Source organism: Lissotriton vulgaris, chromosome 12, assembly GCF_964263255.1.
Source record: "Lissotriton vulgaris chromosome 12, aLisVul1.2, whole genome shotgun sequence".
NCBI classification, from domain to species: domain Eukaryota; kingdom Metazoa; phylum Chordata; class Amphibia; order Caudata; family Salamandridae; genus Lissotriton; species Lissotriton vulgaris.
In genome coordinates this window covers 292601808-292629204 of record NC_141700.1, presented here as the reverse complement: position 1 = coordinate 292629204, position 27397 = coordinate 292601808, and the positions used below count along the sequence as shown (strand labels likewise).

The following is a 27397-nucleotide window of genomic DNA, read 5'->3' as shown; positions in this document are numbered from 1 at the left end:
AATGTCACTCATAAGTACACTGAAACTATGAAAATGTCATACATAAGTAAACTCAAATCTTGGCAGCTATAAGTGGCCAGTTCAATGGCAAATGTGATGTCTGCAACTGATAATGCGCTATTTGTAACATTAACAAATCGCCAGCCTCATGTCCGTAAACACTAGGTGGGTCGATGAACTTTTCCATTCTAAAATGTCGGTCGTAATTTCAAAACATTTGGGAAGCACTGCTTTAGACTATAGCATTGAAAGACTGAGGCATCGGGTCCTACATTAGCATTTAGCAATTGTCTTTGGGCTTGTTTGATAATTCTTACTGTAGCAATGAGGTTTCCATAGGTGGCGCTGTAACCCTAAGGAAATGCACAGACGAGGTCTGACATTATTGAGGTTTGCCCGCTGGAGGGCGGCTCGGACGCGTGCTACGTCTGTAGAGCTTTGGTGCGCTCACGTAACGGCGTAGCAGGTGACGTATACTATATACACTCCCACCTAAGCTCTTCTTCCTCTAGTCCAGCTGGAGAGCGCAGCGTGTGTATTAAGCTCCTCGGTAGCCCCCCCATTGCTCAATCATGGCCCTCACCAGCGACCCTGCTTTCAAGAAGCTCTCCGAATGGCACAAGACGCACGCTGCCGCCCTCAACCTCCGGCAGCTCTTCCAGCAGGACCCGGAGCGCTTCAACAAGTTCAGGTGTGCAAAGCTGCAACGCGGTGGAGGCTAGGGTTGGGGCTATCCAAGGAGGTCGTTGAATGGTGGGAGTGTATTAAACTGGGGTTGGTAGGGTCATTGCATTAGGCGTGCGTATGTTTTAGTAGTCTTTGAAGTAGGCGTTGGGGATGCCCGGAGTCTTTGCTTTCTGAGCGAGGAGTCTTTGGGGTTTTGGAGCAGGTGCTGGTCAGGTGGTGCATTCGAGTGGATGACAGATAATCTACATTTAGGGCATTACTTTGCACGAAGGTTGTGGTTGTTTTGTGTGTGGTTATTCGATTGATTGGTGGAGCTGGCACACTCTGGGCTTGTAATGAGGATTGGGTGATATATCTAGTCTGGTTAGGTGTGTTTTTTTTTTCTTCTTTACAGCTTTGTGGAACTGTGTCGAAGCGCCGGTTGTGGGTTGGGTGGCGCATGATCTCTGTTGGTGGACGTGGGTAGGTCTGATTTGTGGGTGGAGTTAATTGATATATTGAGCTCTGTGTGTTGGGACTTGTGGGAAGGGGGGGGGGCGTTGTCATTCTGGATTAAAACTCTGCGTGTGCTTGGGAATTATGGGTTGCTGGCTGCAGTTTTGGTTCTCTATAGATGGAGCTAGGGTTACACATTTGGTGCAGTTGGGTGTTGTATGGGTTTAGGGATACCTTGTGACTTGACTACAAGTAAACAGAGTGGCCTCGGGTGGTTGAGGCGTAGGGGCTCCTTGATAGAGTGTGCCGGGAATTGCTTTGGGGTGAAGTTATGCCTTTGTGGTGGTATGGTGTTATGGGATGGTTAAAGATGACACGTTGAGCGCATTTGGTGTATGTTAGGGGTGCTGTCAAGTTTATTGAACGCTGTTTTTTCAGGGGTCGCACACCCTAAGGCTTGTTCACCCGTTGCTCTTGTACCCGAACCCACTGGTTGCCACAGGTACTGATGTCGGAGCTGTGGTACTGTGTGGGGGTTTTGGTGTAGTGCATGGTTACTACTTGCTGCTTAATATTCCGGGCGTTTGGACAGAGCCACACATTAGACTTTAGATGAGTGCATCGCCTCGTAACGTTCCTTGACACATCCCCGTTTAAGCTGGAGGGGAGCAGCGGGCGCGCTCCGCGGAGAATGTCATCCTATCCTAGAGGTGACCTTTGCTGCTGTCTAGCCATGCACTCCCCCACCACCGCCCGTGGTTGGGAGGGGTCCGTGCACACTCTATCGCCGTCTGGGGCTCCTCTCCTGCTATGCCCTTGATCTATCCTTGTATCTAGCTACGTGCTGAGCTGCACGCGCGCCGTGCAGTGGCCATCCCTGGGCTTAGTCATGCAGTGGAATCCGCTGCTCTACTAGGCTGGGGGATCCCGCACAGCCGCCCCTCGGTGTGAGTCGGGTGCCCTCCCAGCGGTCACCATTACTCTGCAGTTCCTGCACGGAGGCTCGGCAGTCGGAGTCCCGCCCCTCTCGGTGGAAGTGACATTGCTGCACACGCGCGGAGATCCTTCGCACTGCTGCTCACGGTGACACTGCAGGGCGCTGGCTCCACCGGGGACAGCCCCGCCGTGGTTAAAGTGTAGCCGTTGGTGGGCCTGGCCTACTTCTGCTCCATGTGAATGCACACCCCGCTCTGCTCCTCATTGGTTACATAATCGCAGAAGGAACCTGACCCAACTGGTGGTTTTTGTAAGAAGTGGTTTTGACAGTTGCAGGTTTAGATCTGCAGATGGAGGAAGTGAGCGTGCTGCAAGGATGCGGAGAGGTGGCTGTTCATTCCAGTTCTAAAACGTTTTTGTTCTTATCCACGCACACTGAAATGCCATGCTTTTGATTTCGAAGCACTGGCTCCCTTCGTTAACATTTCTTCTCGGATCACTGAAACGGCTTGATTTGACGTCATTTTGTAATATAAACAGCATACATTTGTGAAAGACTCTAGGGCCAAATGTAAGACTGGTGTTAGCGGCCTCAAATGGAGAATCTGGTTGTTTGCGACCGCTAAAGAGCATTTTGTCATGTACTTACCCAGTTTTGTGAGTCGGTAACCTATTATCACCTCGCAAAAATAGTGTTTGCAAGTCATTATTAGGAAGGGGTGTTGCAAAGGCATCCATCCCTACCTGATAGTGAGTTACGGGGAGATGAATGAATGTTTCACGCCCCTATTGCTGTTCCAAAACATTCAGTTTACTGCCTGCTTCAAGTAGGTGGTCAGCCAGTCGCAAATGCGAAGGAGTCCCCAGGGGGCCCCTTACCCTTTGTGACTGGCAGCATAAATAAGAGCGAGCAGTGAGCCCACAGACCACTGCCTTATCTTAAAAAATGACTGATAAACGTTTCTTTTTGAAGTGCATCCCATTTTTCCTTGAAGGAAAACTGATTGGTTTAAAATAAAAAACATGAGAAAAATGTCCATCATTTAGGAGTAAACGTGGACATGGAGGTCTGCTGTCACCAGCAGTCCACGATCTGTTTTTAGCGATTTCCAGTGGGACGCAAATTGAAACCCATCTCATGAATATTGTTGAGGTAGGTAAATTGTGACCCCACTGGGAATCTCAAAATGTGTCCGACACATTAGTACAACGCATTTTGCAAGTTCCTAATTGCGACGGAATTTGCGAATGACTTGGTTGTACATCTGCCACTAGTTTTCTAAGTGCACGCATATACACACAAGCCAGTCGTTTTATGCACTTCCTCATTTATCTTGTGCTCCCATTATTGTTGGTTGGCTTGATCTTATTTGGATATATTGGGGCTCGGCTAGCCATCCTGTCTGCTCACATAATCATGACCGACTAACAAGGCACTTTTGGTGATTCTGCTAAAGTTTCTTGTAGAAGGCATTATTTCCTTGCATTCCCTCTCCATTTGACACCATCTTAGGCTATTCTACTCGTCGTCTGTGGTACAGCACAATATTTTAAGGCCTAGTATATCAATCGTAGAGCCCTGTAAAATTATGAGCTTAACTTCATATATTGCAGTATTAAACGTTGCACTTCTAGGCATATACACCATTCTGCTGAAACCTTGTAACGGGGGGGTGGAATGGTATGGAGTGCAGTGCCTTCTCCTGTTTGAACCCTAAACTCTTGAATGCTTTATCTTTCCATCTCTGGCAAGAGTCCCAACTACCCTAAATTTCATAAAGGTTTGAAAACCTGGCTTTTCCGCGGAGGCCCTTCTACTTCTACTTGCTCTAGCGCCAGATCGCCCAGCTTTTTGGGTTACTGCAGCGCTCTGTAAATATTAATTCGTTAATTCCAAGGTCTCTTGGTGCTGAGATGGGACAGCCGGGTGAAATGTGTAGGAGTTCTTATTGGTTGCAGTAATGCCATTGGCAACCAGTATCTGCTCTCATTGCAAGAGCGAATTATATGCTTCTCTTGAGTGTTAGATCAGGAAGGCCGCAGACGGTTTAAGCATATCATTTCATAAATGAGTTTAACCATAAAATGATCTTTGATGATGCACCAGGTTTTGGACGTTGCTTTTTGTTAACTGTGAGTCTGTTATTATGCCAGCACTGGCCTAAAGTACGCTCTAAATGTTTTTGTCCATAAATTAGTAGCAGAATGTTGAGCGCTTATCTGGGGATGCTAAGATGATTGGTGTTTGTAAATGTGACGAGTCAAATAACAAACAGCTCTATTTACCCTTTAGCTTTATTTTGGAGAATGAAGGTGAAAAAAGGCCTGCAGTTCGGTCTGGACTGTTCCCATGAGGCACAGGGTCAATACTGATTTACATATGGCTGTCTAAACTTGGGTGGCATGGTGAGCAAAAGAAAAATTGATTTAACCCAGATCTCTTGAGAGGGGGGGAGGTGAATGTATGATTTATTCAGCATTCCGTCAATTATTTGTTTGTGTCTCACTTTTCACCCTAAGTGGGATGGGTATGCCCAGACGTGGGTCCCTTGCTCACTGTGCCACTGGATTCAAGCTAGCCTGGCTGATGAAGGGTAATTACCAGAAACCAGTCTCGGGGTGCTTATTTACAGTCCAGGGAGGAACTGGCTTGGCAGTTCAGTATGGAACGTTCCCATGAGGCACAGGGTCAAGGCTTATTTGCATATGGCTGGGTCTAAACTGAGGTGGTATGGTGAGCAAAAGAACAATGGATTTAACCCAGATCTCTTGACTGGGGGTGAATGTGTGATTTATTCAGCATTCTGTCCAACATTTATTTGCGTAGTGCTTTTACTACACTGCTGATCTGCGTGGGGGGTTAATGGTGGAAGCTATCTTTCGGTCTGGAAAAATTCCCACATTTTTTCCTAAGGTGAGGTGACATTTCAAACTGTCAAATGTCCTGGAAGCGAGATGGCTGCCCTTGCCACCAGCGTGAATACTGGCTTAAAATGTGAAGCTTCAGGTAATTTGCATTAATCCGCTTCTGGTCTGTTGGCATTTGTAGACTGGGTTATGGAAATAGCCCAAGCCAAGGCTGGTACATCCGTTGTGAGGCTGGGCTTTAAATCTATGTCCGTTTGGATGAGTGTAGGACTGAAATATAGGGCAATTCAGCAGTACCCGATTGGCTAGTCAGTGTGTGGGCTATTTTTTGCGGTTTCTGGGTCTGTTTTAGAGTCTGGTGGGCCCGTTTTTACTGTTTATTTCCGGGATATTACCACAAATACTGCTTGCATCAAGTACAATGCATGCACTCTCCCAAACTACCTTGCAGAACACCTATATAGTGTCTTTGCAAGTTCAAGACTGCCTCAATACACAAATGTTGACGTTTGTCGTATTTAAATAACTAATGGGAGGGAGCACTTTCATTTTATTGCCTGGGCGTATTTTCTGTCCCAGTCTGACCCAAGATTAGCTATATTAAGTGTTTTGGAACAATCACCTGCATGTGCTTTGGAAATGCCTATGGTTGCTGCTGATACTGGAATCTGGTGTTCAAGAATCCTTGTCTGCCATGGGGCTGTACCGTCATGTAACAAGCATTGAAAATGCAACAGGTCTCGCATTTGTTGGCGTTATTGGCATATTAAATGCCAATGTTCTTTACCTAGCCATGTTGCAGGGTGCAGACCTCTTTTGGTCACATGTTACTGCATCTCCTGTAACATGAATCTGCATAGGATATGGCTCTTAATTGAGAGCTGGTGAGCTGGGATCCCGGTTTGAGTCTGCTGTTAGGCTCAACATCCTGTGATCTGGGCTGACTGTATAACTTCCCCAAGCCCATGGCTAGGTGCGCTATATAAAAGTGTTTGTAAAGTAACAAAAAACACTAGCAAGACAGCAGTGGCCTCGGAGGGGTGGTGTGGGCCTGCCAGCAGTTTTGTGAAAGGGGTAAGGGTGAGACATGGGGAAATTAAGGGGTATGAAGCAACCAAAGCAGTTATCTGGGAGGGGTGAGAGGCATGGGGAGCTAAAGGGATGCTGAACAAATGATGCGACAAAAGATTCACTGCACAAGTAAACAGAACAGTTAAGGAGCAAAGGGGCAGGCCAGCAAAAAATAGTTCTCCAAGTATAAATAACTTGAACAGTAACACATTTTAAGAGGGGCAGTCCTCATAGGAGGATACAAACGGAGGGACTACTAAGTTAATTCACCAATGAAAAGCCAGCATTCTAGAGGACCGCAACAGGAACCAATGAAATATGTTTTTTTTTTTTCAAGCCCATATTCTAGATGCATGGAAAAACAGTTGATGGACAGAATGCAGAACCATGTCATACATTCACCCCAGCACAGAGATCTGGGCTTACATCCATAATTTTTTTGCTCGCCATTCCAGTTTGAACCCAGCCATATGCAAATCAGTCTTGACCCTGTGCCTGATGGGAACAGTCCAGCCCACGCTGCCAAGCCAGGAAACGAGCATCCTAGGACCGGTTTCGGGCTTTCAGCCCACATCAGCCAGGATAGCTTGATTTCAGTGGCATAGTGAGCAAAATAACGTTGGATTAAACCCAGATCTGTGACTGGGGGTGAATGTTTTGTCAATGTGGAACATTCTGTTTGTCATCTTGTGTTTTGCTGTTTTCCCTATGTGGGAAGGGTATGCCCAGACGTGGGTCCCATGCTCACTATGCCACTGGAGTCAAGCTTTCCTTGCTGATAGGCAGAAACCTGTCCTAGGAGGCTTGATTCTGGTCCAGGGAACATGGCTTGGCAGTTTGAGCTGGACTGTTCCCATGAGGCACAGGGTCAAGACTGATTTGCATATGGCAATGTCTGAACTGGTGTGAGCAACATAACGATGGATTAAACCCAGATCTGTGACTGGGGGTGAATGTTTTGCCAATGTGCAACATTCCGTCCATCTTGTGTATTTTGCTATCCTAGATACAGCATGTCTGGATGAGATGGGGAAGGCACTGCCTAGGCAAGACTTAAAAAGGTCGCATCTGAGCTGGGAGTGAGCAGCGATGGAGGTAATTGCTGTAGTAATGATTAACTAACTAGTGGTACGTAGTTGACAGCTCTGCCCTGAATACTTTTGAGGTTCTGCTCATCAGAATTGCTCTGCCATGATTGTCACCTTGCAGCATAGAGAACTAAATGTTTCCTCCCAGAGCGCTCTTGCAGAGTTTACAAATCCCACTCAACCTCTCCACACTTCTTCGCAGTATTTGGTCCTCTGACCTCCTCTGCACCTGGGCATTGCCACATGCTGCTCCTCTACAAAATTGATTATGAAGACACTTTATAAAAATAAAAAAAAATGAAATGTTTACTTTTTTTATTTAACCCTTTCGACGCTGATGACGGAACCGCTCCGTCATCAGCTGCGGTGGCGCTGTGCTGATGACGGAGCGGTTCCATCATGGCCCGCCCGCCGCTCATGCGCGAATTCCACGCCTGCGCTGAGCGTTCTATTGAGCGGGCGGGGCCATGACTGAACCGCTCCGTCACAAGCACAGCGCAACCGCAGCTGGTGACGGAGCGGTTCTGTCACCAGCATGCGGCCGCCCCGCCCACTTAGCGCTGTGGCGGAATAGCCGCCGCAGCGATGTGGTTAAAAGAGCCAATTCCTTTGAATAGTCCGCAGCCCTTAGGCAGCAGTCACTGTTAAATTGCTATTTTGGTTTAATTAAATATTATCCGTTAGCTCACTCTGACAGTGCCTTAAACATGTACACATCATGCAAAACAGATTCACGTTAAACACATCAGATTACAGGTGCAAAGACCTTTAATGCATCTTTCTCATCACTTTATGCAGTAACACCACACGTACTGAAACATATATATTTACCACTGCTGCTTCTTAGTGTGTTTGAATCTGTTTTTATCGAGTTTTCAATGAACAGACATACACTGTAAATCATTTTGTATCCGCCATCATTGGTTGGTTACTTAGTAGACCATATATATTCGTACAAATGCAACCAGGACATATCTGCGTCTTTGGCGGTGACAAGCACGTGTTCATACTAAACTTGTATATGCCTCACATTTTAATCTCTGGAATTGTCTGCAGTCACTCAGTATCTGTGTATCCTATTGGTCAACCCAGTACATGCTGACTGTGTAGTAGTCTGCTAACAGGGGAGGCATGTAATAATGAAACTGGACAAAGTAAAAACATAACGTGTGTGTGTCCCATGTCAGTGTATCACCTCTGGTTTAGTTTGGGAGGATACTCTGGTGTATGCTCTGTAACCAGCGACATGTGCTGCACCATCGCGCCCACTTGCTATGGACCTTCCACTACATTTGTGGGGGTCCGTAGTCTCCTCCCCGCCGCCCACCCTCGTTGCGCGCTTTGGTGTGGTCATTTAGGGGCATGATGTCTACCTCGGTGTTGTGTGTGTTTTGCAGCTCATTCAAGATCGCGTCTCAGCTTGCAGCAATTGGCATCTTGCGAATGCCCAGTGTGTCCTTCAGATGTAGCACAACTCTTTCCGCTTTCGTCAATGTCAGCAGAGACCCCTCCAAGCCAATGTGAGGGCTCTGAGGCCTTCCATCTCTTGGCGATCGTCCTCTTACTTATTGCTAGTCCTAAATCTAGGAAGCGGGAGGTCACCATATGTTTTTTACTTCTAGGTTAAAGATCAATCAATCATCGCATTTATATAGCGCACTACTCACCCAGAGGGTCTCAAGGCGCTGGGAGAGGGAGGTCCGCTACTGTTCGAACAGCCAGGTCTTGAGTTGCTTCCTGAAGGCGAGGTGGTCCTGGGTCAGGCGGAGGTGGGTGGGGAGGGAGTTCCATGTCTTGGCGGCGAGGTAGGAGAAGGACCGTCCCCCTGTGGTGGCTCTTCGGATGCGGGGGACGGCGCGAGGGCGTGGCTGGTCGATCGAAGCTGGCGTTTGGGAGTGTTGAAGTTGAGGCGGCTGTTGAGGTATCCTGGGCCTTGGTTGTGTAGGGCTTTGTGTGCGTGGGTGAGGAGACGGAGGTGATTCTCTTGTTGACCGGGAGCCAGTGCAGGTCTCAGGTGTCCGGAGATGTGGCTGCGACGGGGGATGTCCAGGATGAGTCGTGCTGAGGCGTTCTGGATCTGCTGGAGTCTCTTCTGGAGTTTGGCGGTGGTTCCGGCGTAGAGGGAGTTGCCATAGTCCAGACGGCTGGTGACGAGGGCCTGGGTGACCGTCTTCCTGGTCTCGGTGGGGATCCACCAGAAGATCTTACGTAGCATGCGCAGGATGTTGAAGCACGACGAGGAGATGGCGTTGACTTGTCTGGTCATGGAGAGGGAGGAGTCCAGGATGAAGCCCAGGTTGTGTGCGTGGTCTGTTGGTTTGGGTGCGCTGCCTAGTAGGATATAGGCCTCCCACTTGAGGGGAAGGGTGCATTCCATGCACTGGGAGAGGGAGTCTGCTACTGCACTCCAGTATCCCTGAAGGCGTGGGCACTCACAAACTGTGTAGAGCAATTCTGGATCTAAAAGGTTGCAGCAGGGACTGGTGACATCAACGTGATTGAAATATTGGTTAATTTAAGCCGGACTCTGGTATGTCCTCTGCATAATATAGTATTGGTATAGGTGGAAGCGTATATTCCTGAGGCTCTGTACAGGACGCTCCAATACCGAAAGCCAATTTGGGGTCTGTGTGGGCTGGTTCAGGTCTCCCCTCCCAGCTGAGTCTCAATGGTATCAGTGTGATTGTAGTGTGCTACCGAAGGGAAGCAGCAAACCACTGCATGAGAGGTTTGCCTCTCCCCATCACATGTAAGTCCTGTATTGTGCGATGAATTTGGGGCTCACTGGCCACGCCTCCCCATTTAGTGTCTAGTGCTTCCAAGAGCAAACTGTGCAGCAGGAATTGGGCCTTGGTGTAGCCTATCTCCCTCGACTAGTGTAGCATACAGTATTAGGGCGCCCTCCTGGTAAGTCTCCCATGTCTTGAATCCACATGGTTGTGGCGAATCCCCTAGGTGTGCACTGCAGCGGAAAATCGAGACACCTATGGTTTCGCTCTCCGGGTGATGTATAAGCTCCTGTGATAACATTTGTATGCCACATTGAGCAGCAGAGGCTCTGGGGTCTTTGCACAAAGATGAAACCACTTAGGGAAGCTAGGGACCAGGGCGGTTGCATGGTTGCTGTGTCACATAGCTGGCAATCGACCAGCCATCTAGCTGCCCATTTCAGCTGGGCCGCTACATCGTACTAATTCATGTTTAATGCTGCTAGGCCTCCTTGGTCTGTAGGGAGGTAGAGTTTCTTGATAGCCACCCGGTGACTAGAATTACCCCCGATGACGTCTTTGATTGGCTTCTTGAGGGCTAGAAAGAAGGGCGGGGGAGGACGTTCAAGAGTGATTTGCTAAATAGTATAGGAATCGTGGTAGGATCACTATTTTTGTCACCCAGCCTGACAGCTGGAGCGTGTCCCAAAAGGACCTATGGGAGCAGACAGCCGTGAACGCTCTACCCAGGTTGCCGTCCAGCAAGTCTGCCTGTTGTTTATATTTCCTTATGCACAGGTAGCGGAAGGTATCAGCCATCCACTGTGTGCTCACTCTATTAAGTATATACTTCGGGTTCTGACATTTGTTGTTAAATGGATATACTAAACAGAAAAGCCACTACTGTTTCACACTTACAAACTTCTTTTCAAAAAGCCACCTCGACCTAAACAAACATGACTACCTAGTTTTTGATTCCTAATTTTTTATTTTAGATTCGTTAATTCATAGTCAAAAAATGAATAAACTATTCCATAATCCTTATAACCAATTATACAACACAGGAGTACATTAAACAATCGATCCCCCATCTCTGCATTTGATATTGATCTAAAATCCAGAAACACTCTAACTCTTTTGAACCACATTCAGCAAACGCACACATTCATGCTAACATCCTACCAAAAACAGTGTAGATAAATATTCATCATTACATTTTTAGTTTGAAGAATACAAGACCTATGGTGCATGAAATGCAAAGTTGTTAAAAAAAAAAAAATCAAGGTCACTATAGTTCACAACAAGCAGGTCAATGCGTTTCGAACACCCCAAGTAAATGAATGTGTTTGCTGAATGTGGTTCAAAAGAGTTAGTGTTTCTGGATTTTAGACAAATATCAAATGCAGAGATGGGGGATTGATTGTTTAATGTACTCTTGTGCTGTATAATTTGTTATAAGGATTATGGAATTGTTTGTTCAATTTTTGACTATGAATTAACAAATCTTAAAAATAAAAAATGAAGAGAAAAAAACTAGGTAGTCACGTTTGTTTAGGTCGAGGTGGCTTTTTGAAAAGAAGTTTGTAAGTGTTGAACAGTAGTGGCTTTTCTGTTTAGTATTTGATGTGGCTCGGCCCTACTGAGTTTGAGCCCAAACCCTGGTCGTTTCATATTGTTAAATGGATAGAAGCTTGACTTTGCTGCGTTAACTCTGAGCCCCGACAACGCAGGGAAGTCCCCCAGGATACAAACTAGTTGTGGAGGGATTGATCGGATCTCTGTTGTACACCAGGATATCAATAAATTTCACTTTATTTCGCAAACGGATAGAGCGATTGCATAAAAACTATACTTCATAAATACAAGATAAAATAAATTACATTGATCATTATATCCATAGATACGATGTATATGACCGATCATGATAAAAAAGATACATATTTAAAAGTAAGCAGAAATAAACTCTTAAATGCAGGCACAAAATAGTTCTGAAGTCATTTTCCTCCTTTTTAGAGCATATTGTATAAAGGAAGCCAGACAAAAGCACGTAAAAGGATCCAGTAGACTTTTAAGAGTATAAAGCTGGGCGACACTGAAATTCATTCTGTGCAAGAGTGGCAATATATATCTCTTCCTTTACTCCTGCTAAAATACACAAAATAATAAAAAATGTAGGTCACATTGGGATGAGCAGGAGTTTCGAGGGCAGGGTGAGTGCCTCCATAGAAAATGTATTTGGGGGATAGCCCAGCATCAGTGGAATAAAGTTCATATGAAACTTGACTAATAGAAATCTGTTTGCTTCGTCACAAAGTTCAGGTACGTGCAGTCCTGCAATGCTTGTTCTAGGTGTAGAAGCTATACATTGCCCAATGCTTTTTAGCAGTTAGTGAATGTCTTACATTCTTCTCTTTAGCCAAGAGAAGGCCTTTCTTAATAATGCTCTGCATGCAAGGGGATCATCCAAGATTAGCATGCCCAACCGAATAAAAACGAATCTTCATATATTGCAACTATTTAACTTTAGCTAACCCATCAAAGTTCAATAATCCATTTAGTAGCTCATGTGTCAATGTTAAATCTTCGCTTCTCCATACTGAATGCCACAAAAGCGGGGGGCACTATGGATCAGGTCGGATATGAAAGGAAAGTCCAGTTCCAAGTGACTGATATATGAAGAACAAGACTCAAGGAGGCCCAACAAGCGCTTCCAGAAACAGTCCTCCACTTGTTGCAAAGCCTGGGCACTGGTAATTCTCCTAAAAGCAGACTCTTAAATGGCAACAGATGTGACTTTTGCTTCGTAGATCATTTTGATTACCTCCACTGGCCTTGTACCCAATCTTTTCAAGAATGTGGACAGTGCCCCTATACTTCTTTCCATTATATACCTTCTGTTATCCAGCATAGCTTGCCAGGTAATTTTGTGATCCAAGAACCCCAAGATAGGAAAATGAATCCACCACTTCCAATTTTCTTCCTTCAATATTCCATCTTGGGCTTTTCCTTGGTCTCTTGCCTGTGACTGTTTTAGAAAGAAAGGGCCCCCTGCCTAATAGTATGAACCCTGGCGAGGAAACAACATGTGAGGAAAGAGGACAAAGTTGCACCGGGTTTTGTGCCTGTTGAACTAAAGAGAAGGAAAACTAAACGCCAATGACTGAACTGACACTGAAAATATTTATTGATTCAATCTAATATTTTATTGTTATTTGTATCAACTGTTGTATTGAAATTAATTTTTTTCTTTTGTTTATAGCTTAGTACATAGAAACATCCTTTACATGTAACACCAATTGTGAGAATAATAATAAACAATTCAATTAATTTATAAAATACAGAAGTGCATTCCCATTTCAACGCGTTTCAGCGTGAGCCTTCAGGAAGCGGGCGTCTGTATGTAATTCTCCCAAAACCAAGAATTACATACAAACGCCCGCTCCACGCATCTGCATCTCTGCCTTAATAATAGAGTACTTTTTGAAGTATTGACGTTTCCAAGTCACCGTTAACCATACCCAGAACTTCGAGTTTGGCTGGAACACCATGTTTTATTAAGCAAATTCGAGTGGGCGGCGCCACTTTTCTCTATCCCCAATTCACATGTTTGTCATCTACTGGAATATAACAAGCCCTTTACCAGGGAACTTATAGCTACATGCATCACAGCCCACATAATTGCAGTCTTCATCCCTGCAAACAGAATTGAAGTCAACATATTTGTGCATGAATACAGACTTCCTGAAGAAGGCTCACGCCGAAACGTGTTGAAATGGGAATGCACTTCTGTATTTTATAAATTAATTGAATTGTTTGTTATTATTCTCACAATTGGTGTTACATGTAATGGATTTTTCTATGTACTAAGCTATAAAAATAAGAAATTAATTTCAATACAACAGTTGATACAATATAATATTTTATTGTTATTTGTATCAAATATTTTCAGTGTCAGTTCAGTCATTAGCGATTAGTTTTCCTTCTCTTTAGTTCAACAGGCACAAAACCCGGTGCAACTTTGTCCTCTTTCCTCACCTATTGCCTGTGACTAACACATGATTTAGCTTTGTTTACTCTTAGTTCCAGATTGTTCATGAACCCTGTGTATGTCTCTCTAATATGTTGTAGTGCGTTTCCGGTCCAAGCCAGCAAGACAACATCTGCATAGAGCAGTACTGGGACTGGAGTAGTTAATTAATGGGACATCTTAGGCAGATAACACCAGCGCTGCTTTGACATTGTTGGTGTGAAGCAAAAAAAGAAAAGGGGCAAGCACACATCCTTGTCAAACCCCTCACGCTATCCCAAAGGAGTTAGTAGTTTCACCGGCTCTAACATACTGAACACAGGCCGAGGCACCTGCATGCATTCCTCCAATAAAATCTTTAACCAGTTTCTCCTCACCCAGAACTTCCATAGTTTAGAATGAATTACCAGGTCAAAGGCCACGGACAGGTACATAAAAGCCATGTATAATTGGGCTCCCTTGCCTGCTGTGTATTAGGCAATAAGTAAGTTTTGATTAAGGCACTGATCAATCGTCCCTTTTCGCTTCCTAAATCCATGTTGGGAACGAGTTAGGATGTTGTTTTCCTGGGTCCAGGATTCAAGCCCATTTAAAAGTATGTGGTCCATTAATTTAGCAGTGTTATCTAACAAAGATATTGGTCTATAATTTATTGCCATTGACCTATTCCCTTTTTTAAATATTGGAATTATGAATGTTTTTTCCAGGAAGAGGGAGGGCCTATCTTGGGTAAAGCATTGAATACATTTGTAATTAGTGGGGCCCAGAGCTCTAAAGTGGTCAAAAAGAAGTCAATAGGCATCCCATCAGGGCCTTGTGCTCAGGAATGAATACATTGCTTCAAAGCAAGTGTCACCGCCTCCAGACTAAAATAGAAGGATATCACCTGAATACAATGATTGTGTGTGTGTGCTCGCCTCCCCTAAGTGGGATGTCCTAGTCTGTGCCAGCACAGATGGCCCTCGCTAGAGGTATGATGGCTAGGGAGAAAAGGAGCGGAAACAGCAGGCATCCTTGCCTACTTCTTTCCCACCAAGACTGGCTCAGATATATATGGACCTGTTCTCACCCATACTGTCTGCTCCCTATACAGCGCTTAACCATGCGGACGAACATGTCGCCATGGTCCTAGTGGGCTAGTGCGGTTAGTGGGCTAGTGCGGTGAACAGGAAGTTCCATTCCAGTGCGTCAAAGGCCTTCGGCAGGTCTTATAAACATCCTAAGTATGGCCAACAGCCTGCTGAGTATCTGGCAACTAAAAACTTAAAGTACCTGTTTTAAGTAGGTGCTACGCGAGGGTACAAACCTGTTTTGATCCGCATGGACTAGGGTTGGGACTATGGGTGCCAGTCGGTCTGCTTGGATTTTCGCCAGCACCTTATAGCCCATGTTCAGTAGGGCCAGTGGCCTGTAAGAGTCCAGGTCTGGGGGTCCATGTCAGGTTTTAGCAGTGAAACTAGGCTCACTTCACGCATCAACCAGGGGAGTTCCAACTCGTCTAGTGCCACGGTATAAAAAGTGTGTAGGCACAGGACCAGTATTGCAGAGTATGGCTTATAATATTCGTCTGGCAGCCCATCTGGCAAGGGGTGTTACCTGTCTCCAGCGCTGCAATAGTGTTGTGAGTGATTGGTGTTTAATGTCTTGCACTGCTTAGAGGCTTTCTTAGGTAGGCTTTCTGAATCTATGAAGGTGTTCACCCGCTGTCCAATACGGTATCCAGAGGATTGGTAAAGCGCTGCATAATGTCACGACATTGCTGAATGTGTCTTGTTACGTGCGTCCCATTACATTGCGCAGAGCACATATAGGGTGGGAAGCTTGTTTCTGGTGCAGTAGCCATGCCAGCATCCAACCTGCTCTGACGTGTGGTGTGTGCCACAAAAGCCTCCAATAGTTTTACATGTTTGCTACGCAGCTAGTCTAGTCGCAGTGTGGCCCCCGTGTTTGTGGCTGCATTGTTTTTGTATTGCAGGAGTTTGTGCTCTATTCTACTGATTGCTTTGCTCGGTTGTCTACGAATGTTCCAGGTGAGTCCAAGACTATGCCCCCTAGTAGTTACTTTAAAAGTGTACCATTCTAGGAGCGTGTCACCTGTGGAGTGATCATTTACCTCTATGTATTCCGCGGTCAGCCCCCCAAAGACTCAAACTCCTGATTCTCCAGTGCCGGCCGGGTGGTGGACCCACATGCTACTTGAGTTGCAAAAGCTGGGGTTTTGTGATCGGAGTGTGTATGCCCCCCGCCCCCCCCCGCCCAAGATATTCAGTCCCTCCAACAAGGGGAAGCAAGGTGTGCCTCTCCACTATGCAATCCAATCTCGTATGCTGGCTATCTACGTGGGAGTAGAATGAGTAAATGCGTGCATTTCGGTTGCGGGTATGACCTATATCCGCCAGGGACCAGTGGGCCGGCCACGTAGTTGGCGCTTGTGTAGTCCACGCAGCTGTGGTGCACTTCAGGGGTGGGAACGATCGATCCAGCACCACATCTAATACCGAATTGAAGTTTCCACCTAGCCGCCAGGGAATTCCACTCCAACAGGCCAAGACCTCGGTCAATTTACGAAGGAATGAGTTTTACTCTATATTGGATGTCATAAATGGATCCGATAAGGAGACTTTGGCCATTTAGTCTACCTTTTGTAAACTTTCGTCGGCCCTCCGCATTGGCCTCTACCTTCTCCACCACATAAGGAATCCCTGCTCTCACCCCTACCAAGGCTTCTCTAGCCTTGGAGGAATGCCTAGTGCTTGTGGGCGGAGCCCATCTGCCTCTATTCGAGTCAGATGGGTTTTTTGTAGGAGGGCTATGCTGGTGGATTTACGCTGTAAGTATAAATATATGGAATATCTACTTGCAGGCGTATGTTTTCCTCACATTCCATGTGGTGATGTTAGCATGTGTCCTGCTGAGGGTGTGTTGCACCTACCGCAGCAGGAAAGTGTGCATGCATGGTGGGGGACCAGGTGATTGGTCAGTGCTCCGTGGGGTTTCAAAAGAGAAACTGGGAATTTAAGTTCAACTTGCACATCCGTATGAGGGCGAACTTTCAACCAGAGTTTGCCTTAACAATATTGCCCAACTTTTTCTTGGAGTAAAGTGTTAGCAGAAAGTCTGCCACAACATTTTATGGTAACCATTGAGACAGTAAACTTGCCTCTATCATCCATCTTAGTGCATCTCCAGTGTCTCTCTCTCCCTTTACGCAGTGTTTCAATTCCAAAGAAGTGTACCACTTGGCCGAGGGCCAAGCACCTATTGGAGTTAGTGTGGGTATTTTTTTTTACTTGTTTATTTTTTTGGTGGGGGGGGGGGGGAGAATGAGACCTTTCCATGACCAGATTAAATTGTGTAATTAAGAAATGATCTGACCAAAAGAGGCTTAGTAGAGTGTACTGTCAGTACCTTTGTTAGTGAACAGTACAAACCACAGTTTACTCGCAATATGGGTTGGACTGCTGATTTTCAGATGTAGGCTTAGGATTTCTATATCCTCTCGAAGTTTGATGTTGAGGGAAGCCAAACTGGTCTTTAAGTGAAAATTGATATTGCCAGTTACCAGAAAATGCTCAAACCAATAGCGAACGTGGCCAGCAAATCAATTTACTCAGAACTAAAATGACATTTGGGACATGGTGGTCTGTATATTGGAGCATCTCCAGTAACCAGTTTGACTCGTGGATGAGTCCATCTTCATGCTATCAATCACTTTTCTAAATAACTCTACTGATCAGCCGGATTTATTTTAAAATCCTCAAGTACCTCAATGGTTGGTTAAGGAGTGGAATTGTCAGTTTTTTGATAAAATACATGTCCAACATTGAGCTATGAATATTGCGCCAAAGTTCAGAGGAATGTTTCTTTAATCTTGCATTAAAGTAAATGCAATCTATCCAATTTGTGTATGCTTTAGGGTGGTATTATTCTCTAGAAGAAATATGGGACTAGGGGACAATTACCTGAACAGCTGAAATGGTAGTAAAACAAAAGAAAAAAAACTATCTTCTCTGGCATCCTTCGAAAAGCTAGTGCCAAAATCACAAGACAGTCTGCACAGGATAAAGGTCCTGACCTCTCCATTGGAGTACAGGAGCAGCAGGTAGACCTATGGGTTACCATGTATTACCATTGTAATAGTTGTGTGCTTGAATAGGAGAGTGCTTTAAGTGCAGCTGAGCCAAAATGGCCTAGTTTCCTGGCATCTGGCAGGTGAGCGTTGAGTCATTGGACTTAGGCACTCTAGGGTCACCAAATGTATTGCTGATACATTTACAGAATCCAACTGTGATTGCTGAAATTCATGAGTTCATGTGAGGGCAGAGGAAATGTAGTATTTGCTCCCTGCATATTGCTTCTTTACACTGTTAGAAGGGCAGCAGTGTAGGTTTTTTTTTTCTGTACATTTCTCAAAGTTTATTCTTTTGACCGCCAACCAGTGGACTTCTGATCACTGCTTACTCTGGGTCATGCCTTTTTAAATGCACAGGTTTGATAATATTAAAGTGAATCTTTCATAGGCACTTGTCAATGCCATCTGCACAGCAGTGACTAAGCTCCCCTGTACAGGTTTACCTTCAGACTCGTCCTGATCCAATTTTCAGGCTTTGTGTTCTCCTTTTCTGACGCATCCTATTATTGATCTATTCCGAGTCCATATCGCAATTCTGAACATCTTTGAGCGGTGACCATGCATAGACACAAATCACATGGTAATACCACTGCCAGAGAATATCACCTTCTGAAACTTAGTTTAGAGTTTTAGAAACTAAAGGAGGGGGGAGGGGGGGTGTGTAAGTGTTTTTAAATGTATGTGTGTGTGTGTGTGTATATATATATATATATATATATATATATATATAATCTATATATATATCTATATATATATATATATATATATTTTTTTTTTTTACACCAGTAACTCGCCTGATTAAACCGGGTTACCGTCCTCCCTCGGCAGTGCGTCTCTTTTGAAGAATTTTGAGGTGTGTGTGCGGAACTCCACTGCTGCTTCAAATTTTGAAGAAAGGAGCACTGGCCACAACTCCGGTGCATTGAATCAGTTTATTACCTAAAGGAAAATCCGCCATAACGCATTTCAACTCTGAAGAGCCTTGATCACATGACGAGATGGATGGATATAGATATAGATATATATAGTGAACATTTCAGGCTGCAGCAAAGCTATTGGCAAAACAAAATATATATTAACCATATCTTCTATATGATCAAACTATGTTAATTGTGTAGACTGCTTTAAAAGTCTAGAGGCAAATTGAAATTGTTCAACCTCATTTCAGAGAAGGGTTCTTCTGTTTTTGGTTCCACTTAAAACATTTATTTTTGTTTTCAGTGTTTGTTAATTTGATTATACAAGTGTCCTACTTTCCATTGCTTTTAGACAAAGTGAGGATCACCACCCCAGGGTTTTCTTTTCACATTTTTGTCTATTTGTTGGACAAAACTACAACTACAGCTCTGTATTCATGTCAATCTCGCTCAAAGTTTGTGTGGATTAGGACCTCATGATAGAATATATATGGCCTCGTGTACAATTTGGCATTGCTGATTTTTGGTGAATCTATATGCAACAATGTTCTTCTAGATAGAAAAGTATTATGCAATGGCCACTTGCTGCTGTCCGATACATTTGTGAACGAACCCTTCCTATAGCACTTAATCTAGGGTTAAGTATTTGAAGAAACTACTGCCATACTGTAAAAGGACTTTAACCCAGACCTCGTATGATGGTTCAGTTTTGAGTATTGTGCCATATTTCAATGTACTGGGGTCTGAGGAAAGTTGTAGGGTTGGTTCGATGTAATGAACCAGAGCTTCGTTCATTTTCTTTGTGTAGCTAGAACATTGAAACATCTTACCTTAATTTTAAAGGTTGTAATACCTAGAGTCTTGGTGTACTCTGCATTTAATCTTACTAGTTGGTCGTTTCTCAAATTTTAATAAGTACAGATTTTATTAATTTAATGTACAAAATAGATTTAATATACACGATAAATTATGTAATACTGTTTTGTTGGCCTTTGTAGGTTGTTTTGTTGCAGATAACTGACTTGCTGATTCTGCTTTCACTTGCTGGTTTTTGTGTAAAACTAGTTTCCTGCCTTTATATAACAGTATTACGAAGTCGGAAGATGACTCGTCTGAGAAACCTGACATCTCTCAGATGTCTTGATAACTAATGTACAGTCTCTGCTTTTTTTGAGGACCCCTCATAAGGGCTTTCTAAACTACAATTCACAAAGTAGTTTCTGGTGAAACCAGGCTCATCTCAAACTGCGTACTTTAGTTTCTAAAGTAATGTTTTCTTACATTTTATTTACCAAATTCTGTTTGCGCAGATGTGTTAATCTAGTGGTATCTGTCCAGCTTAACTCGTGGAGCTAACGCAGTGAAATTGACCACTGTTTTTTCTCTTCAGCACAACTCTGAAAACCGATGATGGCGACCTCTTGGTGGATTATTCAAAGAACCTTATAAATGAAGATGTAATGAAACAGCTGATTGAAGTGGTGAGCCAGTTCAAGAAGTCTTTATTCGATTAATTCATCATAAAAGACATAAATACAAAATACACAATAACATATATAAAATCAGTATTAAATCATTGACATCGAATAACTTCATGCAGAAATATATAAAAGTTTAAAAGAGTTACAGATACCGGTTACCACAGTAAATACAAGATAAAACAGTCTCTGCTAATTTAGTTTAATAAACCTGCTTCTGATAACCCAGGCCCAGCCAAGGAACTTGGCAACCCCCACAACAATGAGCGGATCCAGATTAGTTTTTAACAATCTCAGGGCCTCAGCAGACGAGCGAGTGCCTAGTTGACTACAAACTGGTTTGAGCCACTTAGATCTGGGGGCAGAGTATAGGGGGCACACAAACAAAAAGTGAGATACTTTCCCCAAAACCTTGACAGTTTGCACAAAGCCCCAGACTAGCTTTTCCCCACTTATTGGTGAAGTCCCCAATAGGGAGTGTGCCACATCTAAATTGAAAAAAAAGTTTTCGGTCCAGAGGTTTGGTAATGATTTCCCAGAATTTTTCTAACCTGGGTAGATCTTTGTGTACCAAAAATAAACCTGAAAGACTACTTGGGCTTGTTTTTGAAAAAGTATTGAGCATCACCCAGGCCCAATAACATTTTTTGAGCTCATTTTTAGATGGAAATGTGGCTGTCTCAGGCGACAACCACAACTCAGTGAGGCCCATAGATAGAAGAGTAGCCTTGAGATCTCTGAACCATCCGATTTTTAAGGCTCCCGGAGAGTTTTTTAACTCCAGACAGGCTTCAGCATAGTGGTGTAGGTCTGGGGTTGTCCACAGGCGTCGCCAGAATGAGATCGGTCGATATCTAGCACAATCGACCACCGAGTGACACCCCAGATCGTATAGAAGGGGGATTAAAGGTGTCGATTGTGGCAGACCAATTGCCATCCTTAGGAACTTGTTTTGGGCGTGTTTCAAGGAATCCAAGTTGCTTCTACCCCATAGCTCTGCGCCATATAGCACCGCTGATAAAACCTTCCCACCATAGATCTTCATCAGCGGTGACATAGGTTTGGTAAATGAGCTTTTATGTTCCTTGATCAAAGCTCCACCCAACTGTTGGTGTTTCAGGGTCAGGAGCTCGATCTGGTGGGACCAGTTTAGTGTGTCGCTAAATGAAACACCCAAATAGGTAAAATGCTTGGTCTGCTCTAAGGGGGAATTCCCCATATTGACCCTAGCCTTGACCTGTTTGTGTCCCCTCATGACCATAAATTTGGTCTTGGCAACGTTCACCTCCAGCTCATGCTCACTACAGAAACTCTCAAACCTCGACAGTGCTAGCTGTAATCCCTGTCTGGTTCTCGAGATCAGGAGAGTGTCGTCAGCGAACATGAGCAGAGGGATTTTCATGCCAGCCAAACTAGGAGCATCTGTGGGACAGCCCTCAAAGTACTTGGTGACGCTATTTATGTATAGGGAGAACAGGGTTGGTGCCAAAACACATCCCTGTCTGACACCTTTCAACACAGGAAAGTTTTTAGTCACCTCACCAGGTTTGCCCCATCTTACAAAGGCGTAGGTCTCAGCATGAAGGTTAACAATGATACGAACCAGAGAGGGAGGCATACCCATTTCCAGAAGGCCGTTCCAGAGCCCAACCCTCGGAACAAGATCAAACGCAGACCGAAGGTCTACGAAAGCCGCAAAGAGGTTACCTTTGCCAAGAGTGACCGTCTTCCAGTGTAGTAACATAAACCGAAAAGCCTGATCCAGGGTACTTACATGGGGTCTAAACCCTGCTTGGAGAGGGGTAAGAATATTATATTCCTCAATCCAGGCCTGGACCCTGGATAGGACAAGTCGTGACACTATCTTTTGGACAGCATCAATAAGGCTGATCGGCCGGTAGTTAGAAGGAACCGACCGATCACCCTTCTTGAAGATGGGCAAAATCTCGGCACCCGCCCAAGAAACAGGCACCTTTGCTCCCCTGGCCAGCGTGTTTGCCAGGTGCAGTAGATAGGGTACCCATAGGTCTTGATCCTGTTGAAAAATATCCGCAGGAATACAATCCGGGCCGGGCGCTTTGCCCCTGGGGATGGTGTTCAGGACGTTTTCAACCTCTTTGGCCGAAAACACAAGGGTGTCAAAGGACAGCGGCCAACCAATGGGTGTTTCCCCTTCCCTGAGGCACCTGAACTGTTCCTCGAAATGGGACACCCATTTTTGTTGGTCGACAGAAGCAGGGCTAGGACGATCATCCAGGGACTTACCCCATTTAAGGAGGTGCCAAAAGTGCGTGAGATTCCTAGAGCCACAGGCCTCAACAAGGAGAGCCCAGCGTTCTTCATCCCAGGCGGCTTTAGCCCGCCTCTTAGCTATATTGTAGGCCTTCCTGGAAGATTTAATTAGGGCTGGGTTCCTAGATTTTAGAGCTTTGAACAGGTTTGAATGGGATGTGCCACACTCATCATCAAACCAGTTCGCGGGCTTCCTCGGCTTTCCTGAGCCCTTTTTTGCAACTATTTTAATGAATAAGGTCTTAAGGGATGTGAACAAACTGGCATGGATGTCGGAAATTTTGAGAGATATTTGGTTCGAGTCATCACATTGCTCAAATAATCTTAGGGAGTCAGAAACCAGGGATCTTATTTTAGTGCGTGCATTCACGTCCACGGCAACCTTTGGCCACCGAACCCTCCTCATATCATTTGTTAATACCATGGCCTCTTGTACAACATTGGAGGGGTGCACAGAGGGCCCGGCAAAACTGAAATCCTTCAGTTCTGCTAGGAGAGGTTCGTGATCGCTTTCGGGCCGAGGTCTAATTAACATATCCGAGACTAGGGGCCACATAGTTACATCAACTAAAATGTAGTCGATGCGACTACTAAATCTTCCATTAAAGAATGTTGGGTTGCCCAATCTGTCCGATCTAGTACGACCGTTTAGGGCATACGGTATTGGCTAAACAAAATATATATTAACCATATCTTCTATATGATCAAACTATGTTAATTGTGTAGACTGCTTTAAAAGTCTAGAGGCAAATTGAAATTGTTCAACCTCATTTCAGAGAAGGGTTCTTCTGTTTTTGGTTCCACTTAAAACATTTTTTTGTTTTCAGTGTTTGTTAATTTGATTATACAAGTGTCCTACTTTCCATTGCTTTTAGACAAAGTGAGGATCACCACCCCAGGGTTTTCTTTTCACATTTTTGTCTATTTGTTGGACAAAACTACAACTACAGCTCTGTATTCATGTCAATCTCGCTCAAAGTTTGTGTGGATTAGGACCTCATGATAGAATATATATGGCCTCGTGTACAATTTGGCATTGCTGATTTTTGGTGAATCTATATGCAACAATGTTCTTCTAGATAGAAAAGTATTATGCAATGGCCACTTGCTGCTGTCCGATACATTTGTGAACGAACCCTTCCTATAGCACTTAATCTAGGGTTAAGTATTTGAAGAAACTACTGCCATACTGTAAAAGGACTTTAACCCAGACCTCGTATGATTGTTCAGTTTTGAGTATTGTGCCATATTTCAATGTACTGGGGTCTGAGGAAAGTTGTAGGGTTGGTTCGATGTAATGAAAACCGATGATGGCGACCTCTTGGTGGATTATTCAAAGAACCTTATAAATGAAGATGTAATGAAACAGCTGATTGAAGTGGTGAGCCTTTAAGAGCTTTAATTTGCAATTATGTAAGCTTACTCTGCCTACAAACACCATTTACGTTAATTGACCTTTGGCAGTAGTGGTGGGAGCATATTACCAAGCTCTTTGTGAAATTTCAGTTATTGACATTTCAGGAAGTGGTAATTTCAGACTGGGGCATGAGCTCTCAACATAGTCTCTTTTTACAATTTCCAGGCAAAGTCCAGAGGTGTTGAAAAGGCGAGGGACCAAATGTTCAAAGGAGAAAAGATAAATTTCACAGAGGTAAGTTCGTTGCAATATATTAATGTGCAAAATCGACTTGTGACTGGCTAAGTGCTGACCTAGTTTAGTTACCTTCTTAAATCCATACCTATGCCGTTCTTTGAGTAGAAATGAGTGGTGTAGTTTAACTGCATTGAAAATAGATGATAGGCTAAACACAGCATGGGTCCCAGGAACAGGCCAGTTTGGATTGTCAAAGTTTATTTATAATGAAGACCTTGAGAAGATCATACACTGCTTAGTTGATCAAAACGAAACTTTAGATGTAAAATTGCCAAATGTCATGCATTAAATACATTTCTACAGTAATTTTGATAATTTATTTTCAGTACTTTGGTACAAATTCCCAAGTGACTGAATACTGTTGCACTTTTACTCACATTAAAGCGCAGTAGTTCACATTGTGATCTGATTAATCTCTAATGGTAGTGGCAGCAGATTAGTGTGCTTGTTGGATCTAGTTAGATTGATCCTCTTGAGCTTTTAGATGAGACTGTAGGGAAGGACATTTAGCTGCAGACATCTTGAAGCTGAAGCACCTCGCTGATAGGACAAGCTTGCTCAGCTCCGGTGTTGGAGGTTCTTCTACCAGTTGTAGACAATTGGATTTATACAGCTAATCTGGTCCATAAGTAATGGCGTGCTGAAGGTTAAACTGTAAAGTAAATACGGATTTTATATTTGAAACTGTTAAAAAATAATAATAATTTGTGCTCCATTTTGTGTGGTCCCTTGGTTATACATCTATACTATTTTTTTCACTTGGCTTTTGTTATTTATCTTCACTATACTGTAAGATGTGCTTGGCAGGTGATCCCATAGAAGCTGCATGTACATTGAACAGCTTCTTATTGTTTTTTTGGGAGGGGGGCGGCGGAATTGTCAGCTTTAGTCTATTCCACTTTCTATGCCCTTCTAGCCTATGTTTTCTGCTATACATATACATCTATCTCTTTCCTCTTCTTTTTTCACTACATGTTGAAATCAATTGCTCCTTATGTCCCCATTTTAGAGAAATAGTCTTTTCCACTGCATTGCCTGCTTATTTTGCTGACTGCTTGATTGTGTGATTGTTTTTTAAAATACCCATTTCTGTTTAGTTTACACTTTTCCCAAACTGTGTCAAAGGTGAACGTTAAGCCCCAAAAAATTAGAAATGTATGGAACTGGTGTACAACTTGGGCACATACAATCAATGTCATTCCAGATAACTATTGCCTGTAGGTATTTTGGTTTATATTGATTGGATGTACATTTATTGTATTAGGATAACGGGAACTCTGTCATGCCACTCTCGTGGGTCTGTGTCAACACAATGGTCAAACGAAAACACAAGGCGATGATGGACGGAGCGCTGAATCTTTTCAGACACTCACCCCCAGTCACAGATCTGGGTAGAATCCATCATTGTTATTTAGCTCACTTCGCCACCCCAGTTCAGACACAGCCATATGCAAATCCGTATTCACCCTGTGCCTCATGGAAACATGTGGCCATGTCTGAACTGGGGTGGTGGAGTGAGCTAAAGAATGATGGATTAAACCCAGATCAGTTGACTGGGGGTGAGTGCTTGAAATGTTCAACACTCCATCCATCATCCCCTTTGGTTTTGCTTTGTATGCCCTGAGTTGGCAGGGTATGCCCAGATGTAGGGTCCCTTGCTCATTTTGCTACTGGAGTCAAGCTAGCCTGGCTGACAGCTGATTAGCCAGAAACCGGTCCCAGGATGCTTGTTTCCGGTCCAGGGAAGACATGGCTTAGCAGTTTGGGCTTGACTATTCCCATAAGGCACAGGGTCAGGCTGATTTGCATGTGGCCATATCTGAACTGTGGTGGCGGAGTGAGCTAAAGTATGATGGAGTAAACCTAGATCAGTTGACTGGGGGGGGGGGGGTGCTTGAAATGTTCAACACTCGTCCATCATACCTTTTTGGTTTTGCTTTCAGCGGTATAAGACCTAACAGCCAGCTAACTTTTTTTTGTACTGAGAACAAAGTCAAACTGCCAGGTGTGGACTTGAAGGAGGAATTGTTATGCAATGTAACTTTCTGGTGGAAACTGGACAGTCTAATTTCTAAAAGACTTGGGGCCGGATGTAGGTCGGTCGGTAACAGCCGAAAATCGGTATTTTCAGCCGTTACCGACCGAGATTCACAAAATGGTATGTAGGGCCACATATTTTACAGATTCGGTAAATTTACCGATCGGTAAATTTACCGATTCTGTAAAATACCGAATCAGTATTTTTACCGATTCGGTAACAATGAGATGTAGGTGGGACTCTTCTGAGTCCCACAAGCCTTACAGAATCGGTATTTTACCATGAAATCCAACTTCATGGTAAAATACCGATTCCGGTGTGCATGCACATGTGCGCATGCACACCTGTGCCATATGACAGGCAGACCTGCCCTTAGGGCAGGGGTATGCCTGCCACATGGCCCCCGAATCTTTTTTGGGGGTGCTAGAGGGTGTCAAAGTGACACCCCCTGCACCCTTGTCAAAATCGGTATTTACCGATTCGGTAAATACCGACCGGTAATGCCCCATTCATTCCTATGGGCTTCAAAGCCCATAGGAATGAATGGGGCATTACCGGTCGGTATTTACCGAATCGGTAAATACAGATATTTACTGATTCGGTAAAAGGAACATCTGGATGTTCCTACATATCCACCCCTTAGATTTACCGATTTTTAATTACCGAATCGGTAGAATTCGGTAATTAAAAATCGGTAAATCTATTTTACCTACATCTGGGCCTTAATGACCGAAAAATTATTTTTTGTAATTGTGCCTTCAGAAACCCTGATTAGATTTAAAAAAAAACATTTTTTTTAACAAATTTGTAATGCGCACAGCTACCCCGAAGGGTTTCCCGGCGCAGGACAGATGCAGATAGGTGTCCCAGGACAAAGATTAAAAATAGCCAAGTCTTCAGATTCTTGTGAGATAGTGAACTTAAATTTCTAAGATCGGGCAGAGAATTCCCTATTTTGGAGCAAGGTAGGCAAAAGAACAGCCCTTCATATGGGATAGATGGAACCTTTGTACAGAAAACAAAGCTGGACTCTGATAGAGTAGGTTGATAAACTACCAGTTCCTGA

At 44.1% G+C, this 27397-nt stretch overlaps 1 protein-coding gene across 1 annotated transcript in view; it reads left to right on the top strand.

Moving 5' to 3' along the window:
• The first annotated feature begins 476 nt into the window (after positions 1 to 476).
• GPI (glucose-6-phosphate isomerase) overlaps positions 477 to 27397 on the top strand; it is a 93521-nt gene continuing 66600 nt past the window's right edge. The window contains exons 1-3 of the mRNA XM_086945081.1: positions 477 to 691; positions 20260 to 20350; positions 24222 to 24290. Of these exons, the coding sequence (XP_086801207.1) occupies positions 573 to 691; positions 20260 to 20350; positions 24222 to 24290 (279 nt within the window). The 5' untranslated portion in view covers positions 477 to 572. The remainder of the gene's footprint in view (positions 692 to 20259; positions 20351 to 24221; positions 24291 to 27397) is intronic.